Source organism: Parambassis ranga, chromosome 7 (genome assembly GCF_900634625.1).
Source record: "Parambassis ranga chromosome 7, fParRan2.1, whole genome shotgun sequence".
Lineage (NCBI taxonomy): Eukaryota > Metazoa > Chordata > Actinopteri > Ambassidae > Parambassis > Parambassis ranga.
Window position 1 is genome coordinate 5445363 of NC_041028.1, and position 22741 is coordinate 5468103.

A 22741-nucleotide genomic window follows, 5' to 3' on the forward strand; every position below is an offset into this window, starting at 1 on the left:
CCATAAGACCGAATACACACCTCATAGGGAAAAAAGAAGAAGAAGAAGAAGAAAAAGTAAAACTACATTTAAGTTTTTTGGCTGATCTAAAAATGAACATCTGTGACACCACCACCCTGAGTCCCTCAGTTGTACATTTTAAAAGGAACTATAAAGTTACAATCATGGCTAGACTCTCTTTACATCACACCCAGTTCTTGATAAGGGTTTAGAAATGCTTGACTGAAATAGGTGAGGTCATTTATTATCACAGGCCCTCCTACTCTCGGTACACTGCTGACAAAAGCATGCACATATCTCTGACTCCAGCATTTTCAAGGAAGACTCTGTTTTGTGAGGGACTAACTTATAAAACAACACATCATTCAAGATAACATGGAGATAATGCACCTCTGTCTTCTTGTTATGACAGTAAGTACTTGTCCCAGATATGACTTGGTGTTTACTCCTAAATCATCAACTTCTCTTTAGATAAAAACATAAATAATAATATTAATTCAGTGAGCTATGTTAAGTATGTTTTCTATCAAATGAAAAACTATGTCTAATCTATAATTGCAGTGTTTGGGAGTCCATGGGTCATCTTCAGAAGTTCTGCAGCGTAACAAAAGAAACTGGATCATAGATTCCTTCGAGATTGATGAAGGAAACGTTGAAAAGTTTCCATATTCATTGGGTCTCGTGAGTAAAAGAGTAAAGATGCATTCATGTGAATAGTGCATAAATGTTCTAACATTTGCTATTGTTGTATATTGTGCTTAATACAGATTAAAGTTGAGAAGAACCTCACTCAGTACAAAATACGTGGTCCCGGTGTCGATGAGGAGCCAAAGGGAATATTACAAATTAATGAAGACACAGGAGAGATTACTGTCTGCAAGCCTGTGGACTATGAGGAATACCAAAGTTTTACAGTAAGAAGGAATTTTATGATGAATGTAAATAAAAGACTGTTATAATGAGCTCCTGGACAGTGTTAACCATATGTTAATGTGTCGGTCTTCCACTACAGTTGACATTTCTGGCAGTGAATAAAGAAAATAACATGGTAATAGATACACAACTGGGCATCGAGATAACCATTAAAGACGCAAACGACAACCCTCCAATTTTTGACCAGATCACATACAAAGTGTCCATCAAAGAGTCAACACAGCAAGGTAACTTTATCACTGTGAGAATGGGGATATAATGATTTTATCACCATAAAATGAAACAAACGTCTCTTCTGTTAATGCCAACAGGCACGGACGTGATTACTGTGAAAGCAACAGATGCTGACAGCAGTGAGGCGTTTAAGAACATCAGCTTTTCAATAGTTTCAGTTGAACCTAGACCAGAGCAACTGGAGTTCTTCTTGCAAAGATCTAGCCAAAACACTGCCACCATTTCATTTAAAGGATGTCTAGACCATGAGGTGAGAAACATCTAAATAAAAACTGAATTTCATTCTGTTTTGCAGTTCAGTTGGTAGATACATTTGATAAATTTGGTATGTATTTATTAACAAATTGTCTTTTTCAATCCACCAGAAAGCAGAGCGATACTCCCTCAAACTGCAGGCCAGAGACCATGGACCAAAACCACTTTCTGGCAACTGCACTGTCATAATAGACATAGAGGATGGAAATAACCACCTTCCTGTGATCAAACAACAAAAAGTAAGCAATTACTTATTCTTAAATGACCTTTAGAAATCCATGACAGCTGCTGGAGTCTGTTTTCATTGTTTTTCTCTACTTTAGGGTCCAGCAAGAGTTAAAGAGGGAGAGAAAGGTGTTCTTGTTACACGTCTACAAGTTACAGATGAAGACACCAAAGGTACAGAAGCCTGGAGAGCAAAGTATAAAATCCAAGGAGACACAAGCAACAAGTTCAAAATCACCACTGATCCTGAGACAAACGAGGGACTACTGTGTGTAGAAGAGGTATTTTACTGTTGTTTGAACTTCATAGAAAATCCAGTGTCACCCAGTTTTCATTACGCCTGCTCTGATCTAGTTCTGTCTTTTCCTTTAATTGCCTTCATTTTTTTACAGCCTCTAAACTTTGAACAGGGTCCTGTGCTGAACATCACTATCACAGTAGAGAATGACATCCCCTATTATTCATGTAAAGTGGAGAAACGCACCTACACTGGTCTTTGGGAAGTCATTATTGTTACTGGTGCTGCTGGAAGTGGCACCATGGTTGGTGGTTCATCTGGATTCATAGTTGATGCCACTGGGAAACAAGGTTCATCCACCCATCAAGTGACAGTGACTGTGGTGGATGTTAATGAACCTCCAGACTTCAAAGAGAAGAACAAAACTGCTCAGTTGCTTGAAAATAAAAAGCCAGGCCAACATCTGGCTACATTTACAGCTACAGACCCTGACATCACCAGTGCAAACACATTCAAGTAAGTCACAGGATGCTTTCAGACCAGAACAATGTTTTCATTGCTGTGAAGTTATGCATTTTACTACATTGATGTGTTTCAGATACATAAAAGGAGAGGATCCAGCTGACTGGGTTACAGTGGACGCAGAGACTGGAAGAGTGACCACATCAAAGATCATTGACCACGAGTCACCTCATGTTAAAGACAGTGTTTATGTTGTCACAGTGTATGCTGTTGACGATGGTATGACCCAGAGAATATTTACATACTGCTTTATACTACACAATTTCTCATTAGTGAACATGTGCAATACATATGTTTGATTATCAGGTAAGCCTCCAGCAACAGGCACTGCAACTCTCAGCATCCATATTACTGATGAGAACGACCACGCTCCAACCCTGGCTGTCAGCACAATCGACATGTGTCAGTCCGAAGAACCCTCTATGGCCAACGTCACAGTTTTGGACCTGGATAAAGAGCCATATGGGGGACCTTTCAACTTCAAACTCCATGGAGAAGTTGAGGGCAAGTGGAGAGTTGACCCTGAACAAGGTGAGCTCCAGCTCAGACAACTTGTTTGGGGTTGATACATAGCTAAAGTCATATTAGTGATGGTGCACTTCATGCAGAGTGCTTGAAGAAATATTTACAGTATGACTGAATATGCTTTCATTTTGGATGTACAGGGTATACATTCTACCTGGTGAAAGAGAAAACAGTTCATTCTGGACACCATGAATTGGCTGTAGAAGTGTCTGATCGTCAAGGGAATGCAGCTGTCCACAATCTGATGGTTACTGTTTGTAACTGCCCAGACAATGTGCCAAGCATGCCAAGCTGCCAAAGACAAAGAGCAACTGGCTCCACACTAGGAGCAGGAACACTGATGGTCATTTTTTTCACCCTGCTACTATTTTTAGGTAGGATGGTAGTTTTTTCAGTTTGATTGCTGCAAGGCAATCAAAACTCTTGTTCTTCTCTTCTTCCTTTCTTCTTCTTTGTTATTATTCCGTACATTTATTGGCGCAGCATATCTTCAGCATACATAAATTTTTCTGCTTATTTTGGCCATAACTTTGTCAATATGTGGACATATTGAATCATTTTTGCTCAACAAGCTTAATTTTACATACATTTTGTTAATATGATTTGAAAATTTTTCATAGGTCAACAGTACACTGTGGGCAAATTTTACCCCTTATGTGTTGTTCGGGACAAAAACGTCCCCTAACTTTAATGGTTTTAAAAATATATCAGATAAATATTTTTTTGAAATTTTTTTCATATACCGTTTAATTAACTTCAGTTCTAATCAACAGTAGTGAAAAAATCATTTTCCCCCAGGATTTTAACCCTTTAATCACCAATTTTATAAGGGGTGGTGCTGAAAATTGGAAAAAAAACACACAAAATGGCTCATTTTTAATAGAAAAGGTGAATGTGGACTGGATTTTTTTAACCTTTATTACAGTCTTGGTCATGTCAAACATCAGTAAAAAATTGATTTTATTGCATTATTAGTTTTTGCACAGCACTGGATTTTCATTTTTTCTCCCATTTTGTCCCATAGACTTACATTATAACCACTTTTTTGACTGCACAGCCATGGCACTACATAATCATGCATTCTTGATTGTTGGTGGTTTACCCTGTTGGTAGGAGTTAAAATTTGTGATTTTTACAGTTAACAACTTAATGACCATATTATGGTACCAACAGGGTAAACCCTTAGCAAAGGGTTAATAACCACTGCTTTTAACAACAGAATTTGGGGCTTTTTAATTAGCCCATTCAGTGTTTGTGTTTTCCAATGTCTTGCATACTATATCACTTAATGTGATATGTGAATAGTCATTGGAGTGAGAGCTCCTATCATTAATACAAGTCTTTGATCAAAGCTAACCTTTTTGGGTGTATGGTCTTTATATTCCAGGTATGCTGCCTTTGTGTTTCTTTTGCATGTGTAAGCCTGAGAGGATAACAATCACGTTCGATCCTGTGGAGAGCCTGATGATGAGTAACAGTGAGATACCAGGAAATGACTGCATGGTAACTATCATTATCATAAAACTCTTCTGGCAATGCCTCTTATAAGGTTTGTTAAAACAAAAAAAAATCCCTGAAAAGAATGACTATACTTTCTTCTGAAGTTTTATAACAAATTATTAAGATGTAAATACAAAATATGACAATACAAACTAACTGAATGAACATATTACAGATAATTCCTCTGCCATTAAACGGTAGTGGAAATGGTGAGCAGACCGAAACAAAAACTTTTACTGCCACAGATCAACAGGTAAGTGCTATAAAAATGCTTGTAATAGTAAGTAATAATAATACCACATTTCTAGAATTTCATACAGACAAATGTGTTTGTTTGTTTTTTCCAGGCTTATGAATGTCGCCAAAATTTGAAATGGGTAATTTTAAGATTTACTTTTTAATTGACAAAACACAGTTTTAGTCACTTGTCTTTCTCGTTAACTTTGTTTTGTATGTTGAATGATAATTTGATAAACAGACATTAATTATATCAGCTGTATATCAAAGCATGTCTTTTCATCTCCACAGTTGTTAACCGGCTCAGAAAATGAAGACTTCCAGTCGATACATGCACCATTAATGGAACTGAGACATCATAAGAGGCACTGGGTACGACTATCTACTATAAAGAACCCTTTTTATGTGGCGTTTCAGTCACTTGTTATTATCTGCTGCTTCCGTTGTTATTAATATGTAACTATATGCTTCTAATTTCCAAGACTTTGGAGAAAGACCAAGATTCAATTGTCAATTATGTAACAATTTAATAAAGTCAAAGTACAAATTTCATGTAGATGATTTTACACATTGTTTTCATTTATGTTTTTTGTCAGAAGAATGTCAGCATGAATCAAAGGAAATTTGTACAACATAGTAGGGAGACCAGCTCTGCTGTCTGATTTAGTGATTGCTGCAATGAGGAAAGAGATGAAGATGTTAAGTTTCTCTTTAGGAGTGATGAGGATGGACAGGATTAGGAAAGAGCAGAGGGATAGGTCAGGTTGGCCGTTTTGGGGAGAAAGTCAGTGAGGCCAGCTTGAGATGGTTTGGACATGTTCAGAGGAGGGTGGGTGGTTTTAGTGGTTGAAGGGTGTTGGAAATGTAGCTGCTAGGCAAAAGTTCAAGAGGAAGGACAAATAGGAGATATGTGTATGTGCTAAGAGAGGATGTGAAGTTAGTTGGTGTGAGAGAAGAGGAAGCAGAGAATAGAGTTCAGTGGAAATGGATAATTCGCTGTGGAGACCAAATAACAAATCATCAACTGCCAACCCTGCTTTAACACCTCACACACACCTCACATAGCCTCACCACATTATTCTGTCATTTTGTAAATAAGGGATCACAACCGAGAAGAAGGTACGACAGCAGTGTGTCCATGAGAAACGCTGCTGCTGATGGAAACGCGGCCTACATGGTAAAAATAGTATTAGCACTATTGCTGTTGTTGCAATTTACCTTTACATATTTTACTGTATTTCAAAAGTATTGATAACTTAAATGCTTGATTTTCTAGTCAAGAAGTGCATCATCAACCATCGGAAAAAGACATTTCAGCAAACACTGGCTACAACAGTTGGATGTAAGAGCTTTTTTGATGTGAAATGTTCACAGTTCAAATCTTTTAGAGCTCTGCTGCTTCTGTTGTTATTGATGTGTAACTATCTGCTTCTCATTTCCCAGACTTTGGATGAAGACAGACATTATAAACTGCTATTAGAGGTGATGACAGGGATGCTCTACAAACTGCAGGAGCCGAGCCAGGAACTGTATGATTATGAACCTCATGTGTACGCTGAGGAGGGGGCGGAGGATTGTACATATGAGCTCGATGCCATCTCCATCCCTGATGTGTCCTTTGACCCAGACATGGACCTAGATGTCAGGTTCAGCACTCTGGCCTCAGTCTGCATGCCCAGTGACAGCACTGCCTACAGCACAACCACCTCATACAGCAGCTTTGATTGGACAGTCACAAAATCAAACCAAACGACAGCGACTATGGAAATCAAAAGTATTAAGTTCTGAAAAAAATCTGTAGCATCATTTAGTCCTGTGCACACATTTTATATTGGAATTTGCTATATTAAAGGACTAAAGGACAGGAGACAGACACATAAATGCCTTAATGGATGTACAGTAACACAACATGCTGGTACAGTAATGGTAAATACTGTGAGATTTAATACTTAGCAGATATATCTGCAAATATACTCAGATTAAAGGTAGGGTAGGAGATTTCATTCTGATGCACTTTTTGTTAAATAAGTGTAACTTTTCTTTACAATCAGATAGCAACCGATTAGTTTGGCAGTTTCGCTTTAAAGCGAAGAATATTAATCATCTGTGGAAGCTATAAAACGCTAAAACCATCAGCCAATCCTGTGAGGCGCCCCTGTGCGTATAGTTGGCTGGTTGTCACTCTCTTCCTGCTCTGCGCGCATCAGAGAGGTACGTGCATGATGGCCGAAGTCACAGACTGGTTGGGAGGCGTGGCTTCGGGGTGAACTCCGAGAGAACGGGGCATGTGTTTACTTTCAAAATCTGGCTGACTCTTACTGAGTTTTCAAAATCTCCTACCCTACCTTTAATTCATCCTTTGAATTAATACAAAAGGCTTGTGGCATTTAATCCTTTCATAATCAGGAATGAGTCACATTTCCATCCAAGTATTACACTCTATGTTGATCAGCAGATTATTGTGAAAAAAGGTATGGAATAACATTAAAAACAAAGTATGGGTTATTTTTCTATGAGTTGCATTATGCAATAGATTAATTAAAAGAACACAGGGATGTTATTTTGAGACAGGATAGTGTGGGAAATGCTGGAAATGTTATCTATAGTAACAAATGGGAATGGGGTTTCATTTTCTTTGGAGTGTCTTACTCATTTTGTTGTTATGTTATGTTATTTATCTTTATGACTTTCACACACCGTAGCATTTGCAAATGTTTCAAGTTCAAAGTTCATTGAAAACTATTAAAATGTTTGTACAGGTGTATCGTGCTAAACAAAGAACTTCCAATGAGTACAGTGATTACTGCTGCATCATCATGTCATGGTATTTCCATTCAGCCATGATCAGCCTGCCAAACCGGTTTTTGTGCTTGTTGTTGAGACATACTTTGATAATGAGTGTGTGTATGTATGTGCTTGTGTAGATGTGTCCGTGTTGTTTTGTGGGTTTTTTGTTTTGTATGATTTCTATATCTCATATTATATAAAGGGTTAGTTGGTGCAATCTTTTGTCTTTTTTGCATGAGTTTAATGTTTAGATCGTAGACTATGAATAACTTTGAAAGGGAGAAATGGTGCGGGTCAAGTGGAGCTGAGGTGGGCATAAGCAGGAAGAAATGACCTGCTTTACTACACTTTACTATAATTTATTGTTGTCTTATATTTTTTACATATGTATTGGATTGTTGTATTTACCTGCTGCATAAAATTTAAAAAATACTGCACTCTTCGGTGCAAGTAAATGTATGTGTGTGCTGTTTACTTGGTTCTGTAGACGTCCTGGTGGAACAGTAGAATGTGACCATGATACAGGGAGGGAGCAGCTGATCCATCTGGACAACGTTTGGAGGAGTGTGTCAAATTTTCATCTAATATGGCTGAAAAACAAGAAAAGCACCATGAAGGAGACAAAAACAAACAAACAAACCTGCATGTGATATCACTAAAAAAGAAGTGGTCCATTAACTGTTACAGATGACTGACAGTATCAGGTAAAGCTGTGATAAGTCATGGGTGATATTTTTTTTAACCGTGGTGCAGGGACAACAGCAGATGCAGAAATAGTGTCACCATCACCATGGTGGAGGTAAAGTACTGAGTAAACTAATGAACTAGACTGTGAAGCTGGGCCCATTGTGATTTAAGAACGCTCTCAGGCGTTCAGTGTCACTTTATTATAACGCTTTTTGTTTCTATTTTATTACTTTTATTTTTTTCTTGTAGCACTTTCATTAATACTCTGCCACATGTAACAACATTCCATTAAAAGTGCACTGTTTTCTTATGTGTATGTGCCAACAAAGTCTCGCTCTATCAGTATCATTTTATAGAGCTACTTTTTCTCTGAAAAATGCTACCGGAATGTAAACAAATAAAGTCATGTATTATCCCTGGAATGCTTTAAGAAAGAAACACATTACCTTAGTGCGAAAATAATGCGTGTAAAATTGCACGTCTGCAAAAATGTAGTGAATACACTAAATATTGTACTATTCACCTCAATATATATGAAGGTGAAAACCACAACATAAGTATAATGACACTAGTTGTGTCCTTTGTCATGGCAGTGCCAATCCTTTCTTTAATCTGTTGTAATGATATGTACTGATACACAGTAGGTTTGTTGATGATTGACAAAACAATGGCTTTATTATTATTGTTAGCCTATTAGTATTGCAGTGCCAGATCAAACCTCTTGCAGGACATAGTAGCCGGGAAAATGCTCCGACCTGATTTTTCACTCCAGAGGCAGACTCACGTTTTGCTCAGGTTGTTTTCAACCTGTAAGCAAATTTCTGCTACACGGTTTGAATGGAAAGGGATAGCGCCACCTGGTGGCAAATTATAAAAAATTAAAAATTGGAAGCCTGTAGTTTTAAAATTACATCTCAACATAAAAAACTGCATTATTTTACATTAGAAAAAAAGGGGGTTGAAAAACAGCAGTTTCAATGGTTTTCAGCACACATGCACACATTTTGTCCTGAGGGACAAATTTGTTTGCATAGTTTTTGCATAGCACAGCCATTACAGGCTAATTTAAGGAACTGAGGAAAAAATTTGTTAAAAATGAATATTCGTTGGCAATTTTGAGCTATATTCATTCAACACAATTAAAAATGAAATGGCACAAAATGTCCCGAGGGTTAAGGACTGCTGAGTCGTGATGCTGATGTGCACTGATACACTGATTTTCTGCATTAAATAAAACATAACAACAAAAATACTTCACTTTATCCAATGTAATTGAAGTAATGTGAACTATGCCATCTGCTGGTCCACCTAGGAACTGTTTACACTATTCCAATTTATTCCAACACACAAAACTGAGTCCATCTACAGTCCCTGTTTAGGTTCCTTTTCTTCCTACTTAAATTAAAATCAAGCCTATCTCTGAACACACATTATGCAGCCTTAGTCATGTTGTGTGTCTGATGCACAATTAATGTATAATCCAGTGTCCTCAAAAAAAACACACAAAAATGTCAATTTGTTTATACATTTATTAGTCAATTTAAACACATTCTAGTATAATAAATATTTACCTGTCTGGACATTTTTTACCACCTAGCGGGTTTGCCGTTCCCGCTGCCTTCACCTTGAAGGTAGCCATCATACAGCTCTCTAAGATGGAGGATGAGTTCCTCTGTGTTGTATCCTGTGAGAGCCGACACAGCTATGACCCTTTGACTGACCTGGCTCTTAAAAGTTTGTATCTTCTCACAAGCCTCAGGCAGGTCCACTTTGTTGGCTATGATAGCTTGAGGCCTCTGGGACAGGCCTGGCTCATACTGGTCCAGTTCATAACGTAAGTGTTGGAGCTGAGTCCAAGGCTCTGGAGCTGACATGTCGATGACAAAAAGGAGGAAACGGCAGCGCTCTATGTGGCGCAGGAAGGAGAAGCCTAAGCCTCGGTTTAGATGGGCTCCTCGAATAATACCCGGGATGTCTGCAACTGCAAAAAGCAAAGGTGAAAGCACGTTATTCCTGTAGAGTGACTTCCTACATGATGAAGACTACATGATGTTAAATGATAATGATAAACTACCTGCAACTTGCTCATGATCCCTGTACTTCACAATTCCTACATGGGGGTTAAGAGTTGTAAATGGGTACGCAGCTACAGCAGGCCTGGCATTAGAGATGGCCCTCAAAAGTGAGGACTTGCCAGCATTTGGAAACCCAACCTGAGGGAATACATATGATAAAAACACACCTGAATAAATTTCCTATGCCGAAAAGCCATATGCCTTTCTCCTCACCAGTCCAGCGTGGGCCATGGTTCGCAGCTCCAACTGAAGGACTCGCTCCTGACCCGTCACCCCTGGGGTCACTGTCATTGGGGCGCGGTTCTCATTTGACAGAAAGAATCGATTCCCCTTTCCTCCAGCCCCTCCAAACACAGCCAAAAACTCCTGGCCATGATCAGCAAGGTCCACTATGGTTTTGCCCTGCTCCTTCACTACAGTTCCTACTGGTACCTGCATAAATGGAAATATTCAGTCAAATCAGGGACATGATCAAAATCTGTTGATTAAGTGTCAATAATGATCTGATTAACAGACTCACCTTAATGTAGGTATGGCTGCCGTTCCGGCCATAACAGTTCTTGCTGCTCCCTGGTTGCCCATCCTCTCCCTTGTAAACTGGAACTACTTGTGCCAATGATTTCACAAACCGATCAGCTAAAAGCACATAAATCACATGATGATGAGCATGTTTGGGCATGTATATTTTATTTATTATGCCTATTTTATCCATTTTACTTTAATGCTATTTTTGTGTTAATTGTGTAAACTGCTCACATGCCATAAATTGCCCCCCAGGAGGAAGTTCTTTGATTTGATCTGCCACTAAATATGATTATTTATTGCTAACAAAGATACTAATGAAATCCAGCAATGCGTAACAATACATGACATAACTTACCCATGATAATGATGTGTCCTCCATCCCCTCCATTCCCTCCATCAGGTCCACCCCACTCTTTTCTGGGCTCACTATGAAAGGTGCAGGCCCCTTTCCCGCCCGAACCGGCCAGCAGCTTCACACGCCGGTAGTCTACAAAGTGACGGGTCTGTGGAAATAAATACACAGATGTCAACTAACTCATACTGTGAGGACCTCTGACAGGTGGTGCACAAACAAGGGATTCAACCACTGTGTGAGTCAAGGTTATATTGTAGAATCAAACCACAGAGAAATAACGATCTGATACATTTAGAAAAGTAGAGCTCCAGGTTGAAAAACGACTACATACCAGCTTCTTTTCGGAAATTTCAGTCTTCCTCTCTTTTCCTCGGACTTTTGCGTGCAGCTTGCTGGAGGTGCTGACATCCCTCACACCGCGGATCCTCCGTCTCCACAACTCCGACACTGGAGAACAACTACACAACTCGACCTTTCTAACGACGTGGCCAAAAGTGCATCTTAAAAATGTGTCCAGCGGAGGCAAACGAGAGGTTTTAACTCTTGACAACGTCGCTAACATTTTGCTTGCTACAAGTTGTCAATGTGACCTCGGTACACATCACCGAGACGAAGCAACGAGAAAAAAAGAAAATGTAGCAGAACATAAGTAGATATATAAACAAATGGTTAAAATAATATGATGTCAATTCACAAATGTGCAGATTTCTCATACAGTAACTTTGATACGTTGATAATTAAACCTGCCGACCTCATGTTTACAGAGCAAAGCCGTGGAACTACGGAATCCGTGAAGGGACAGAAAGACTCATTATCTCTGCAGCCCTTTACCGCCACCTACTGTGCTGGAGTTTGAGTTACATCGAGATAATTCAAAGACCAGAAAAAAAACTTTTAATGTCTCATTTTCATTACTTTTACATGTACATGAATTTATCAGTCTTACAATTGATAAATAAATAACATTCATATTTGGATTATGCACATTAAACTCCATTTCCCTCTCTAACAAAATACACAGAACTGTAAAAGACTTGCCATACACAAAAACAGAGACACTGATAACATTTCATTACAGTACAGAGAAGCCTGTGGTTGTCAGTGTTGAGAGGTACATAGTTATTTAGCTGTTTGACAGCCAGGTACTTCCCATTCTTGGTTACCCCTGCTGCAACATAATGACTGTAACTATTGTGTTAGATTATCCCTCTGAGTTAATGCAAAGCTGGACCCTTTAATCCACATTAGTGTTCTAGGAAACAGTGATTTATGAAATTTTGCGTCAGATGCATTTTAGATTAGATTAGCTGCACATTGCACATAATCTAACACAAAGATATCCATTCTTAAACGTCAGCTGAAAGCTGAGACATGTTTTTAATAACATGAGACAAATAAAAATATTAGATATTAGAATAACTTACAATGTGCAGACAAAGTGGAAATGAAAATTTTAAGGTAAAAAAATATTACTGAACTTCATCAGTGTGCGTAATACAAATCTGCTGAATATACTGTATATAAGATCAGATAATGTTTTATGAGTCCCGCGGCATATTTCTGGAAAAACATTCCCTGACCGGGAATCGAACCCGGGCCGCGGCGGTGAGAGCGCCGAATCCTAACCACTAGACCACCAGGGAAAGCTGAGCACCTATATAACTACCATGAACTACCAGGTAGACAAAGTGAAAGGGCCCAAATAGAGCGGCCTAAAAAAAGTGCAGTCGCTGCTCCAAGGCCTGAAAGACCAGGTGCAGCTCCTGAAACAGAACAACGGTCAGCTGTGCTCAGAAATCTGAGCAGAAGACTCCTAACTTCAAACTGCTAACAACAACTGAGGGACAGCACAGACAGACTCACAGACACCAGAGCCTGATCATCCCTCATTGTCACTAATGACAAGAAAGAACGAAGAAGAGAAGAAGAAGAAGAAGAAGAAGAAGAAGAAGAAGAAGGAAACATGCTGCTGTCCGTGGTTCTAATCACACGAATCCACACTTCAAATCAAACCAAACACAAAAATAACAAAAATAAATGAATAAATAGAAGAAGGTCGAGAGTGCAGAGACAAAGAGGAGACCAAAAAATAATAAATAAATGAATAAATTACGAGGAGAAAAGAATGTTAAAAAAAAAATCAGTGGGCTTAAACCTTCACCATCCTCTTCACCACAAAAAACCCAAACCTTATAAAATCCAATCAAATCAAAAATAGAGAAAAAAATGTAAAAAAAAAACAAAAAACAAATCGAAGGACACGAGGAGGAATAGAAAATAAATAAATAAATGCTTTTATGTCACCTCTTTATGATCAGTCTGACTTACATTGACTTACATTATAAGTCTTTTATAACGTTTGTATTTCACATAACCGAGTAACCAAAGTCTGCCACTAGAGAGCAGTGTTAGTATTATCAGCAACGTATTTTTGGTAAAAGAATGCAATTTACCTTTAAATACACTGGGCCTACTATATTTATCTTAGATTAAGGGTTGTAGAAGTATAGCTTAGGTACTGTAAACAAACCTTTTTGTTGACATATCCCCTTGTTGATTATAAAGAGAAATCCTGAGAAAGTGTGCAGGACTAGAATATTATATTTTTTCTCTCTTTTTTTGTGACTTCACCACAGTTTGGCACCTTGGAAAAGCCTTTCCAACACGTTATGGCAGCCTGTGATGTTATCTGCTGTGCTCGGTAGTCAGTCACCTTTCATACTAAATGGATGAGTGCATTTAAATGTTACTACATGCCCTCATTCTGTGGTGTTCTGTTTGTATTTAATTCATGTTAAAGAAGATTTGGCACAATCCTCTAAAGATTGGCTAGTTGGAACAGCCGCTCCCTCTTATCACATTTCACTGTTCCACCAGGATGTCTACAGAACCAAATAACACACACACTCACACAACAGTCCATGCATTGCTGAAGGTGTGACTACTTTCATTGAAAGAAAAACAAACTCCACTTCCTCGTTGTAACTTGTCCCCATCAGTTTCCACAGTATCCTGTCTCTCCATAACACCTCTGTGTATTTAATAGAGCTAATGCTCACATAAGAATGTCACACAAGATAAGACAAGAAAACATGTAGTCTGTACTTCATTGTTTTATCATAACGTTGTCCCCACAATGAATCACATTATTCTTCTGATCAGTAAGAGTTACAATAACAAATCCCATTAAAATGAGTGCACAGGACTAAATGATGCTACAGATATTTTTCAGAACTTAATACTTTTGATCTATTTTTAATATTTCCTCAGTCGCTGTCATTTAGTTTGATTTTGTGACTGTCCAATCAAAGCTGCTGTGTGAGGTGGCTGTGCTGTAGGCAGTGCTGTCACTGGGCATGCAGACTGAGGCCAGAGTGCTGAACCTGACATCTAGTTCCATGTCTGGGTCAAAGGACACATCAGCGATGGAGATGGCGTCGAGCTCAAATGTACAATCCTCCGTCCCCTCCTCAGCGTACACATGAGGTTCATAATCATGCAGTTCCCTGCTCGGCTCCTGCAGTTTGTAGAGCATCCCTGTCATCACCTCTAATAGCAGTTTATAATGTCTGTCTTCATCCAAAGTCTGGGAAATTAGAAGCAGATAGTTACACATCAATAACAACAGAAGCAGCAGAGCTCTAAAAGATTTGAACTGTGAACATTTTGCATGAAAAAAGCTCTTACATCCAACTGTTGTAGCCAGTGTTTGCTGAAATGTCTCATTCCGATGGTTGATGATGCACTTCTTGACTGAATATGTTCAAATAATTAATACTTTTGGAATACAACAACAACAATAATAGTACTAATAGTTTTAATACCGTGTTGTTAGAGATCCTGTCATTAACAGTGTTTCTTATGGAGATACTTCTTTGGTTGAAGTTGTTTGCTTGTGCCTGAAACCCCTTATTCACATAATCAATTAACTGTGAGAGAAAAACAAACGCCTGGTAAATTAAGGCACGTTGTGGTCCAAACAAATGTTGGCAATTAATGCGGTGTCCTTCTAGTCGGTAATAAATGTCATCAACACAATCAAACTTAAAAGTGCCACAATTTCCTTTTTCTGCTCTTTATGTTGCTGCCTGTGACTGACCAAAACATCAATAAAAACAATGTCTTAACAAATATGAATACCCTAATCATATACTTTAATACATATTATACATTTAATGTTTTCAATTGTTACATAAGACAGAATTTAATGAACATAATAAGACTTTTCATACCACATTTGCAGAGTCTCCTGTGATGGTGGAGCCCGTTGAGCTGTTTATTTTGATCTGTACACACAGCTCAGACAATTAATGTCAAGAAATGACAAGCACCTGACATTATGTTTTTGTTGTAAGTAAATGTTATAATAATAACGAAAAAGAACTAAATTAAAAGTTAGTTAGTTTTTTCTTTTCCTTCCACTCAGGTCTTATAGGTTCAGGCTGATTAACATTAATGTGCTATAAAATCCCAAAATACTTTATTATAAATGTACATTTTTACCACCCCATTTATTTATCTTCCTCTTTATCCTTTATGTGAAATTCATATACAGCGTGAACTGTTAATTTCTGTAATATTTGGTATATATTATTATAACACAAAAATTACCCATGTCAACATGAACATCACTTACCTGTTTAAATTTTATTTGGGTCAGGTTCCCATTCGCACCACTGTTCAGCAGCGGATGAATCACCTTAAACATGCAACAACCACCACAGTATTTATATTAATAACCTCTTCTCAAACAGTCTGATAAAGTAATGATCATTCTGTCCAATGATTTTTTTAAACTAATGCTGACAGGGTTTTTTGAACATTTACACAGTTAATTTACCTTGCAGTCATCTCCTGGTATCTCACTATTACTCCTCATCAGGCTCTGCGTTGTGTCTTCTGGAAATGTTGTCATCTGTCTTTTACATGACACCAGGAATGCCAAAAGCAGCAAACCTTGAGTTTAAAGATTGAACACACAACACCATGTAGTATTAGATTTATGATTGATCACACACATGTACAATGAAAGCCACACCACCTACTGGGTAAGGACAGGCATTAAAATAAAGGGAAGGGGTTAGATAAAGATCAGGCTCCAGTTTCAGCAACTGAAACTTAAACTTTATGTTATGTTTTCCTGGTAAGGAAGGGCTGAATGCATCAGAATGGAAAACACAAACACTGAATCAGCTGATTATGAAGCCCCAAAATCTTGCAGTGGGAAAGCAGTGGTTATTAACCCTTTTACTCAGGGAAAGACTTATGTCCACAGAATAAAACTGGTATTTTTAGTTACTACCATCCTACCTGTAAATAGTAGCATGCTGAAAACCATGACCATCAGTGTTCCTGCTCCTAGTGTGGAGCCAGTGGCTCTTTGTCTTTGGCAGCTTGGCATGCTTGGCACATTGTCTGGGCAGTTACAAACAGTAACCATCAGATTGTGGACAGCTGCATTCCCTTGACGATCAGACACTTCTACAGCCAATTCATGGTGTCCAGAATGAACTGTTTTCTCTTTCACCAGGTAGAATGTATACCCTGTACATCCAAAATGAAAGCATATTCAGTCATACTGTAAAGATTTCTTCAAGCACTCTGCATGAAGTGCACTATCACTAATATGACTTAAGCTATGTATCAACCCCAAACAAGTTGTCTGAGCTGGAGCTCACCTTGTTCAGGGTCAACTCTCCATTTGCCCTCAACTTCTCCATGGAGTTTGAAGTTGAAAGGTCCCCCATATGGCTCTTTATCCAGGTCCAAAACTGTGACGTTGGCCATAGAGGGTTCGTCGGACTGACACATGTCGATTGTGCTGACAGCCAGGGTTGGAGCGTGGTCGTTCTCATCAGTAATATGGATGTTGAGAGTTGCAGTGCCTGTTGCTGGAGGCTTACCTGATAATCAAACATATGTATTGCACATGTTCACTAATGAGAAATTGTGTAGTATAAAGCAGTATGTAAATATTCTCTGGGTCATACCATCGTCAACAGCATACACTGTGACAACATAGACACTGTCTTTAACATGAGGTGACTCGCGGTCAATGATCTTTGATGTGGTCACTCTTCCAGTCGCTGCGTCCACTGTAACCCAGTCAGCTGGATCCTCTCCTTTTATGTATCTGAAACACGTCAATATAGTAAAATGCATAACTTCACAGCAATGAAAACATTGTTCTGGTCTGAAAGCATCCTGTGACTTACTTGAATGTGTTTGCACTGGTGATGTCAGGGTCTGTAGCTGTAAATATAGCCAGATGTTGGCCTGGCTTTTTATTTTCAAGCAACTGAACAGTTTTGTTCTTCTCTTTGAAGTCTGGAGGTTCATTAACATCCATCACAGTCACTGTCACTTGATGGGTGGATGAACCTTGTGTCCCAGTGGCATCAACTATGGATCCAGATGAACCACCAACCATGGTGCCACTTCCAGCAGCACCAGTAACAGTAACAACTTTCCAAAGACCAGTGTAGGTGCGTTTCTCCACTTTACATGAATAATAGGGGATGTCATTCTCTACTGTGATAGTGATGTTCAGCACAGGACCCTGTTCAAAGTTTAGAGGCTGTAAAAAATGAAGGCAATTAAAGCAAAAGACAGAACTAGATCAGAGCAGGCTTAATGAAAACTGGGTGACACTGGATTTTCTATGAAGTTCAAACAACAGTAAAATACCTCTTCTACACACAGTAGTCCCTCATTTGTCTCAGGATCAGTGGTGATTTTGAACTTGTTGCTTGTGTCTCCTTGGATTTTATACTTTGCTCTCCAGGCTTCTGTACCTTTGGTGTCTTCATCTGTAACTTGTAGACGTGTAACAAGAACACCTTTCTCTCCCTCTTTAACTCTTGCTGGACCCTAAAGTTAGAGAAAAACAATGAAAACAGACTCCAGCAGCTGTCATGGATTTCTAAAGGTCATTTAAGAATAAGTAATTGCTTACTTTTTGTTGTGTGATCACAGGAAGGTGGTTATTTCCATCCTCTATGTCTATTATGACAGTGCAGTTGCCAGAAAGTGGTTTTGGTCCATGGTCTCTGGCCTGCAGTTTGAGGGAGTATCGCTCTGCTTTCTGGTGGATTGAAAAAGACAATTTGTTAATAGATCCATAACAAATATATCAAATGTATCTACCAACTGAACCCCTTCAAAAGAGACTGAAAATTCAGTTTTTATTTAGATTTTTCTCACCTCATGGTCTAGACATCCTTTAAATGAAATGGTGGCGGTATTTTGGCTAGACTTTTGTAAGAAGAACTCCAGTTGCTCTGGTCTAGGTTCAACTGAAATTATTAAAAAGTCGATGTTTTTAAACGCCTCACTGCTGTCAGCATCTGTTGCTTTCACAGTAATCACGTCCGTGCCTGTTGGCATCAAAAGAAGAGACGTTTGTTTCGTTTTATGGTGATAAAATCATTATATCCTCATTCTCACAGTGATAAAGTTACCTTGCTGTGTTGACTCTTTGATGGACACTTTGTATGTGATCTGGTCAAAAATTGGAGGGTTGTCGTTTGCATCAGTAATGGTTATCTCGATGCCCAGTTGTGTATCTAATACATGGGTTTCTCTATTCAGTGCCAGAAATGTCAACTGTAGTGGAAGACCGACACATTAACATATGGTTAACACTGTCCAGAAGCTCATTATAACAGTCTTTTATTTACATTCATCATAAAATTCCTTCTTACTGTAAAACTTTGGTATTTCTCATAGTCCACAGGCTTGCAGACAGTAATCTCTCCTGTGTCTTCATTAATTTGTAATATTCCCTTTGGCTCCTCATCGACACCTGGACCATGTATTTTGTACAGAGTGAGGTTCTTCTCAATTTTAATCTGTATTAAGCACAATATACAACAATAGCAAATGTTAGAACATTTATGTACTATTCACATGAATGCATCTTTACTCTTTTACTCACGTGACCCAATGGATATGGAAAGTTAACTTTTCCTTCATCAATCTCAAAGGAATCTATGATCCAGTTTCTTTTGTTACGTTGCAGAACTTCTGAAGATGACCCATGGACTCCCACACACTGCAATTATAGATTAGCGTTGGCTATTATAATATAAAGAACACTCTCATTCACACATAGTTCTTTTATTTAACATAAAATGTTCCATAATACGCTGTTTTTATCTTTGAAAAGTGAAGATGAATTAACAAGGAAAAGTGGACGATTTTGGGAAAAAAAGAAACTTAATATACTTACTATCATTATGAGAAGATATAAATGAATTATCTCCATGTTATGTTTCAGAAGTTAGTCCGTCACATAACCCACTCTTCCTTGAAAATGCTGGAGTTAGAGATGAGTGCATGTTTTTGGCAGCAGTGAGTGGGAGGGCCTTTGATTATTATGATTTCACTTCATGTATCTAAGCAATAAAGAAACTTCATCAACAATTGGCTGGTTCAAAGTGACATGAAATAAATACGATTATAAGTACTACTTCACATTCACCCTTTTGTACACACAAGCACACTTCCATACACATGTAGCCGGGGCAGGGGATCAAACCACCAACCTCATTAGGTTTCAGTGATATAAACCCTGCTTTAGCAATGACAGATGGAACTCGCCCTGTTTAAAACCTGGTGTTGTCTTCATGGTCATGACCTGAAGAGCTCATAGAAATATATCCTGGAATGGGGTTCTGTCCAAAAAGAACATCAGAGCTAAAACTGTGTTTCTTTCTCTGTTGTTTTAAATGAACATGAACATCAGGCTGCTTGGAAAATGTATTTTGCTCAAATAAATCTGTGCAGCATTATGGTTGAAATGTTGGTTTCTTTTCTCACACACTCAAAGGTACGGTGTTGTGATTCTACATGTCCCAGCCAGCATCACACTCAGACCACATACGTAGGTACAAAGCTTTTTACCGGCAGTTCTGATAAAATCATTTCTTAGGAAAAGATACTGGCTGTAACTAGACAACGCCCAGTGTGGGGAAATAAAAACAAATAACAGAAGAACCATTAAATTTGTGAAATGGCAAACTTACTTTTTGACTAATATTCAGTTATGAGTGGCTGGATATTCACAGATATGCATTGCGTTCTGTGTCACAGGTATGGCTGTGCATTGTTGTTCCACCAGTAAAGCAGCATGCAGGAAACTGAAATCATTTTTACTATGCAGGTGCTTTTTCACTGTTATTCGATGTTGATGTAATCATTTGTTTATTTCAGTTATAAATTGATTTTTCAGATATAAGTGGGGAGAGAGGGAAGGAACCACATTAGCATTGACAAATCATATTTGGTTATTCATCCACCAAACTTCTTTAGCCATCAGGGCCATGGTAGCAATAGAGGGAACAGAGAGGAGCCAGCTGAGTAAGTTCATACAGACCTCCTGGTAGAGGAAGACGGGCAGATGCCAACCCAGGATTACTGGAGGAGGCTGTCCTGAGAGTTAGTGAAAGCTGCTGGACACGAAGAAACCAGTGGGTCTTGAATCAGGACTACATGATGGAGTGAAGGAACTTAAAATCTCTGCATGACTGGTAAAAACACTGGGGTCCTGTGATGAGCATCTAAGTTGATATTTTTAACAGATTGAAAATAATGAATGTATTTAAATATTCCCTTTATATGTACTATTTAATATCTTTCAGTCATCAAAGCAGTCAACCATATCATCCAGGGAGGGGGTCTCAAACATGTTGCTCCCCTGGCACCTTTCTCCTTAGTACTCGGGAGCTGGGCTGAACTCTACCATTAACACCATCAGTGTACATACATTCTCCCCACAACACTCACCAGACAAGCCAGCAGCTTGGACAGGAGAGCTGTTTGTGACCACACTGAAGTTTGACCATTGTTTAGAAGCATTACAGCGGACAGAAATCCAGGAACAATCCCAAAACAAACTACAAACAGGATACTCCAGGCAGCAAGATTTGAATTAAACATAGAATTATACACGACATGTAACACATTTGTATTTAATTTTACCCATTCACTTTATTTGTGGACTAATATGCAATTCTATATACCTATATATTTGATGTATTGTCCCAATAATAGTCTAACCATTGTTGTAATCCATTACCCCGTGTCTACTTACAGCTATCCTACAGTCCTCTACCGCCATCTACTGTGCTGGAATGTGAGTTACCTCAGGATGATGATAAAAGAAAAGCCATTTTTTCAACTTAATTTAATTAATCTACAGAGTTCTGGTTTATTTGATCACTTTTGTTGGGCTATCTTTATAGAAAGGCCTTGGTTTTATAATATTAGGGAATTTATGCCCAAATTATTTTTATAATTTAACAGCATTGCATGCATATTAATAATAACTATAATTTTAAGCGTAACAATGAACATCCTGCTTGCCAAATATGCAGTGTGCAGACACACAAAAGGTAAATGTCAGTTTATTTTTTAATATAACAAACAGTAACAAAAGACAGCTGAAAAGATCAGGCAATGCAATCGAACAATAGATTAAGTAGATAACATTCATATTTGGATTACGCACATTGAACTCCACTCACTCTCTCCCTCTCTCTCTAGCACAGGCGCACACACACACACACACACAGTGATGACAAAATACACTGAACTGTAAAAGACTTGCCATACATGTCCGATTCACAGTCAAACAGAGACACTGATAACATATCATTATAGTACAGAGAAGCCTGTGATTGTCACTGTTGAGTGGTACATTGTTATTTAGCTGTTTGACAGCCAGGTATCTCCCATTCTTGATTACCCCTGCTGCAATGTTAGATTATCCCTCTGAGGTACATTGAGTTACTGCAAAGCTGGACCCTTACAACCACGTTATTGTTCTTTATTACTGATCAAACTGTAAGAAACAGTGACTTGACCAGATATATTTCAAATAAATAAACAGACAGATACATAGATAGATAGATAAAATATGATAAGTGCTTGTATCATATATACCCCTGCAACATTTGTCTTATGCTTTATGCTTGTGATTAATGACTGCAAATAATCTGTCACATAAGTACAAAAATATCATGATGAAACATGATATTTAATAACAAATAATGAAAAAAATCTGAGCTCATTGTTAGAACCAACCCTCAACATGACTCACTGAGTGTATTGCACTTATTGAAGTAGTGGGCAGTAGGATGTGACTGTTCGGTTCCTGTTTTACTTTGGCTTTTTTTGTGTCAACATTTGTTGAAAACAGCCTACTACAATACAAAATATCAGATAACACACATACTGTCACTGCAAAATAAAGTGCAGACAAAGTGGAAATGCATTTTTTAAGTAAAAAAAATGGCAAAAACGGCATCAGAGTGCATAAAATCTCTCTGCAGAGCAAAGCTACTCTAAAGTATAGCATTATAAATACTACCACGATGGAGGTGGACAATGATACACATTTTTTTAAACTCTTGATTGGTCACCTATGTATTACGCGTGATACTTCAGAAAGACATATGCAGAGAGTGAAAAACACGTCATGTTAGACCACACAGCAACACGTCACAGTTTGACTAACACAGACAACCCACCGATCAAGTCAGGTTCAAGGACCAACATTTTCACCTTCATAAACATTCCTTAATAAAATGAGATGTGACAGTGTGTCCACTAGTAATTAAAGCAAGAGCTGAACCTAGTCTA

The 22741-nt window shown here is 38.3% G+C and overlaps 3 protein-coding genes and 1 non-coding gene across 9 annotated transcripts; 1 reads left to right on the forward strand and 3 right to left on the reverse strand.

Annotated features, from left to right (window-relative positions):
• Positions 1–286: 286 nt before the first annotated feature.
• On the forward strand, positions 287–6879 carry LOC114438407 (cadherin-like protein 26). 4 transcript variants are annotated; one of them, XM_028409720.1, is made up of 18 exons: positions 287–411; positions 562–681; positions 768–914; positions 1013–1160; positions 1245–1417; positions 1533–1661; positions 1746–1928; positions 2040–2401; positions 2484–2626; positions 2714–2938; positions 3073–3306; positions 4320–4435; positions 4608–4685; positions 4780–4809; positions 4961–5041; positions 5769–5846; positions 5946–6011; positions 6152–6879. In XM_028409720.1, exons 1-18 carry the CDS (start codon positions 376–378, stop codon positions 6455–6457), a joined length of 2655 nt encoding a protein of 884 aa, XP_028265521.1. In that variant the 5' UTR covers positions 287–375; the 3' UTR covers positions 6458–6879. The 4 variants fall into 4 exon arrangements, with proteins under 4 accessions (XP_028265521.1, XP_028265519.1, XP_028265522.1 ...); XM_028409718.1 differs by having other exon boundaries at positions 6113–6878; XM_028409721.1 differs by having other exon boundaries at positions 6126–6270.
• A 2775-nt stretch (positions 6880–9654) lies between these two features.
• On the reverse strand, positions 9655–11882 carry mtg2 (mitochondrial ribosome-associated GTPase 2). The gene is made up of 6 exons (XM_028410233.1): positions 11430–11882; positions 11099–11246; positions 10739–10854; positions 10432–10650; positions 10218–10356; positions 9655–10124 (listed from the first exon to the last, which is right to left on the reverse strand). Exons 1-6 carry the CDS (start codon positions 11658–11660, stop codon positions 9730–9732), a joined length of 1248 nt encoding a protein of 415 aa, XP_028266034.1. The 5' UTR covers positions 11661–11882; the 3' UTR covers positions 9655–9729.
• A 787-nt stretch (positions 11883–12669) lies between these two features.
• On the reverse strand, positions 12670–12741 carry trnae-cuc (transfer RNA glutamic acid (anticodon CUC)). Its single transcript has one exon. It is a non-coding gene; the product is annotated as a tRNA-Glu (tRNA).
• Positions 12742–14024: 1283 nt separating this feature from the next.
• Positions 14025–19438, reverse strand: LOC114439206 (cadherin-like protein 26). 3 transcript variants are annotated; one of them, XM_028411028.1, is made up of 17 exons: positions 19329–19438; positions 19035–19151; positions 18802–18948; positions 18559–18703; positions 18302–18474; positions 18054–18182; positions 17786–17968; positions 17314–17675; positions 17089–17231; positions 16777–17001; positions 16409–16642; positions 15939–16054; positions 15735–15797; positions 15331–15384; positions 14923–15027; positions 14786–14851; positions 14025–14645 (listed from the first exon to the last, which is right to left on the reverse strand). In XM_028411028.1, the coding sequence occupies exons 1-17, from the start codon at positions 19362–19364 to the stop codon at positions 14379–14381; spliced, it is 2565 nt and encodes an 854-aa protein (XP_028266829.1). In that variant the 5' UTR covers positions 19365–19438; the 3' UTR covers positions 14025–14378. The 3 variants fall into 3 exon arrangements, with proteins under 3 accessions (XP_028266829.1, XP_028266827.1, XP_028266830.1); XM_028411026.1 differs by having other exon boundaries at positions 14025–14684; XM_028411029.1 differs by having other exon boundaries at positions 14595–14671.
• Positions 19439–22741: the final 3303 nt, after the last annotated feature.

Bases quoted from the DNA above. Each gene is read 5' to 3' on its own strand.
- LOC114438407 (XM_028409718.1), top strand. From the start codon at position 376: ATGGAGATAATGCACCTCTGTCTTCTTGTTATGACA. The intron at 412-561 runs GTAAGTACTTGT...CTATAATTGCAG, and splicing joins TCTGTCTTCTTGTTATGACA to TGTTTGGGAGTCCATGGGTC. The intron at 1,161-1,244 runs GTAACTTTATCA...TAATGCCAACAG, and splicing joins CAAAGAGTCAACACAGCAAG to GCACGGACGTGATTACTGTG.
- LOC114439206 (XM_028411026.1), bottom strand. From the start codon at position 19,364: ATGGAGATAATTCATTTATATCTTCTCATAATGATA. The intron at 18,183-18,301 runs GTGAGAAAAATC...TCAATCCACCAG, and splicing joins AAGGATGTCTAGACCATGAG to AAAGCAGAGCGATACTCCCT. The intron at 16,055-16,408 runs GTAGGATGGTAG...TTTAAACTCAAG, and splicing joins CAGCATGCTACTATTTACAG to GTTTGCTGCTTTTGGCATTC.
- mtg2 (XM_028410233.1), bottom strand. From the start codon at position 11,660: ATGTTAGCGACGTTGTCAAGAGTTAAAACCTCTCGTTTGCCTCCGCTG. The intron at 10,651-10,738 runs GTGAGTCTGTTA...CCATTTATGCAG, and splicing joins GCAGCCATACCTACATTAAG to GTACCAGTAGGAACTGTAGT. The intron at 10,357-10,431 runs GTGAGGAGAAAG...GTATTCCCTCAG, and splicing joins CCATGGCCCACGCTGGACTG to GTTGGGTTTCCAAATGCTGG.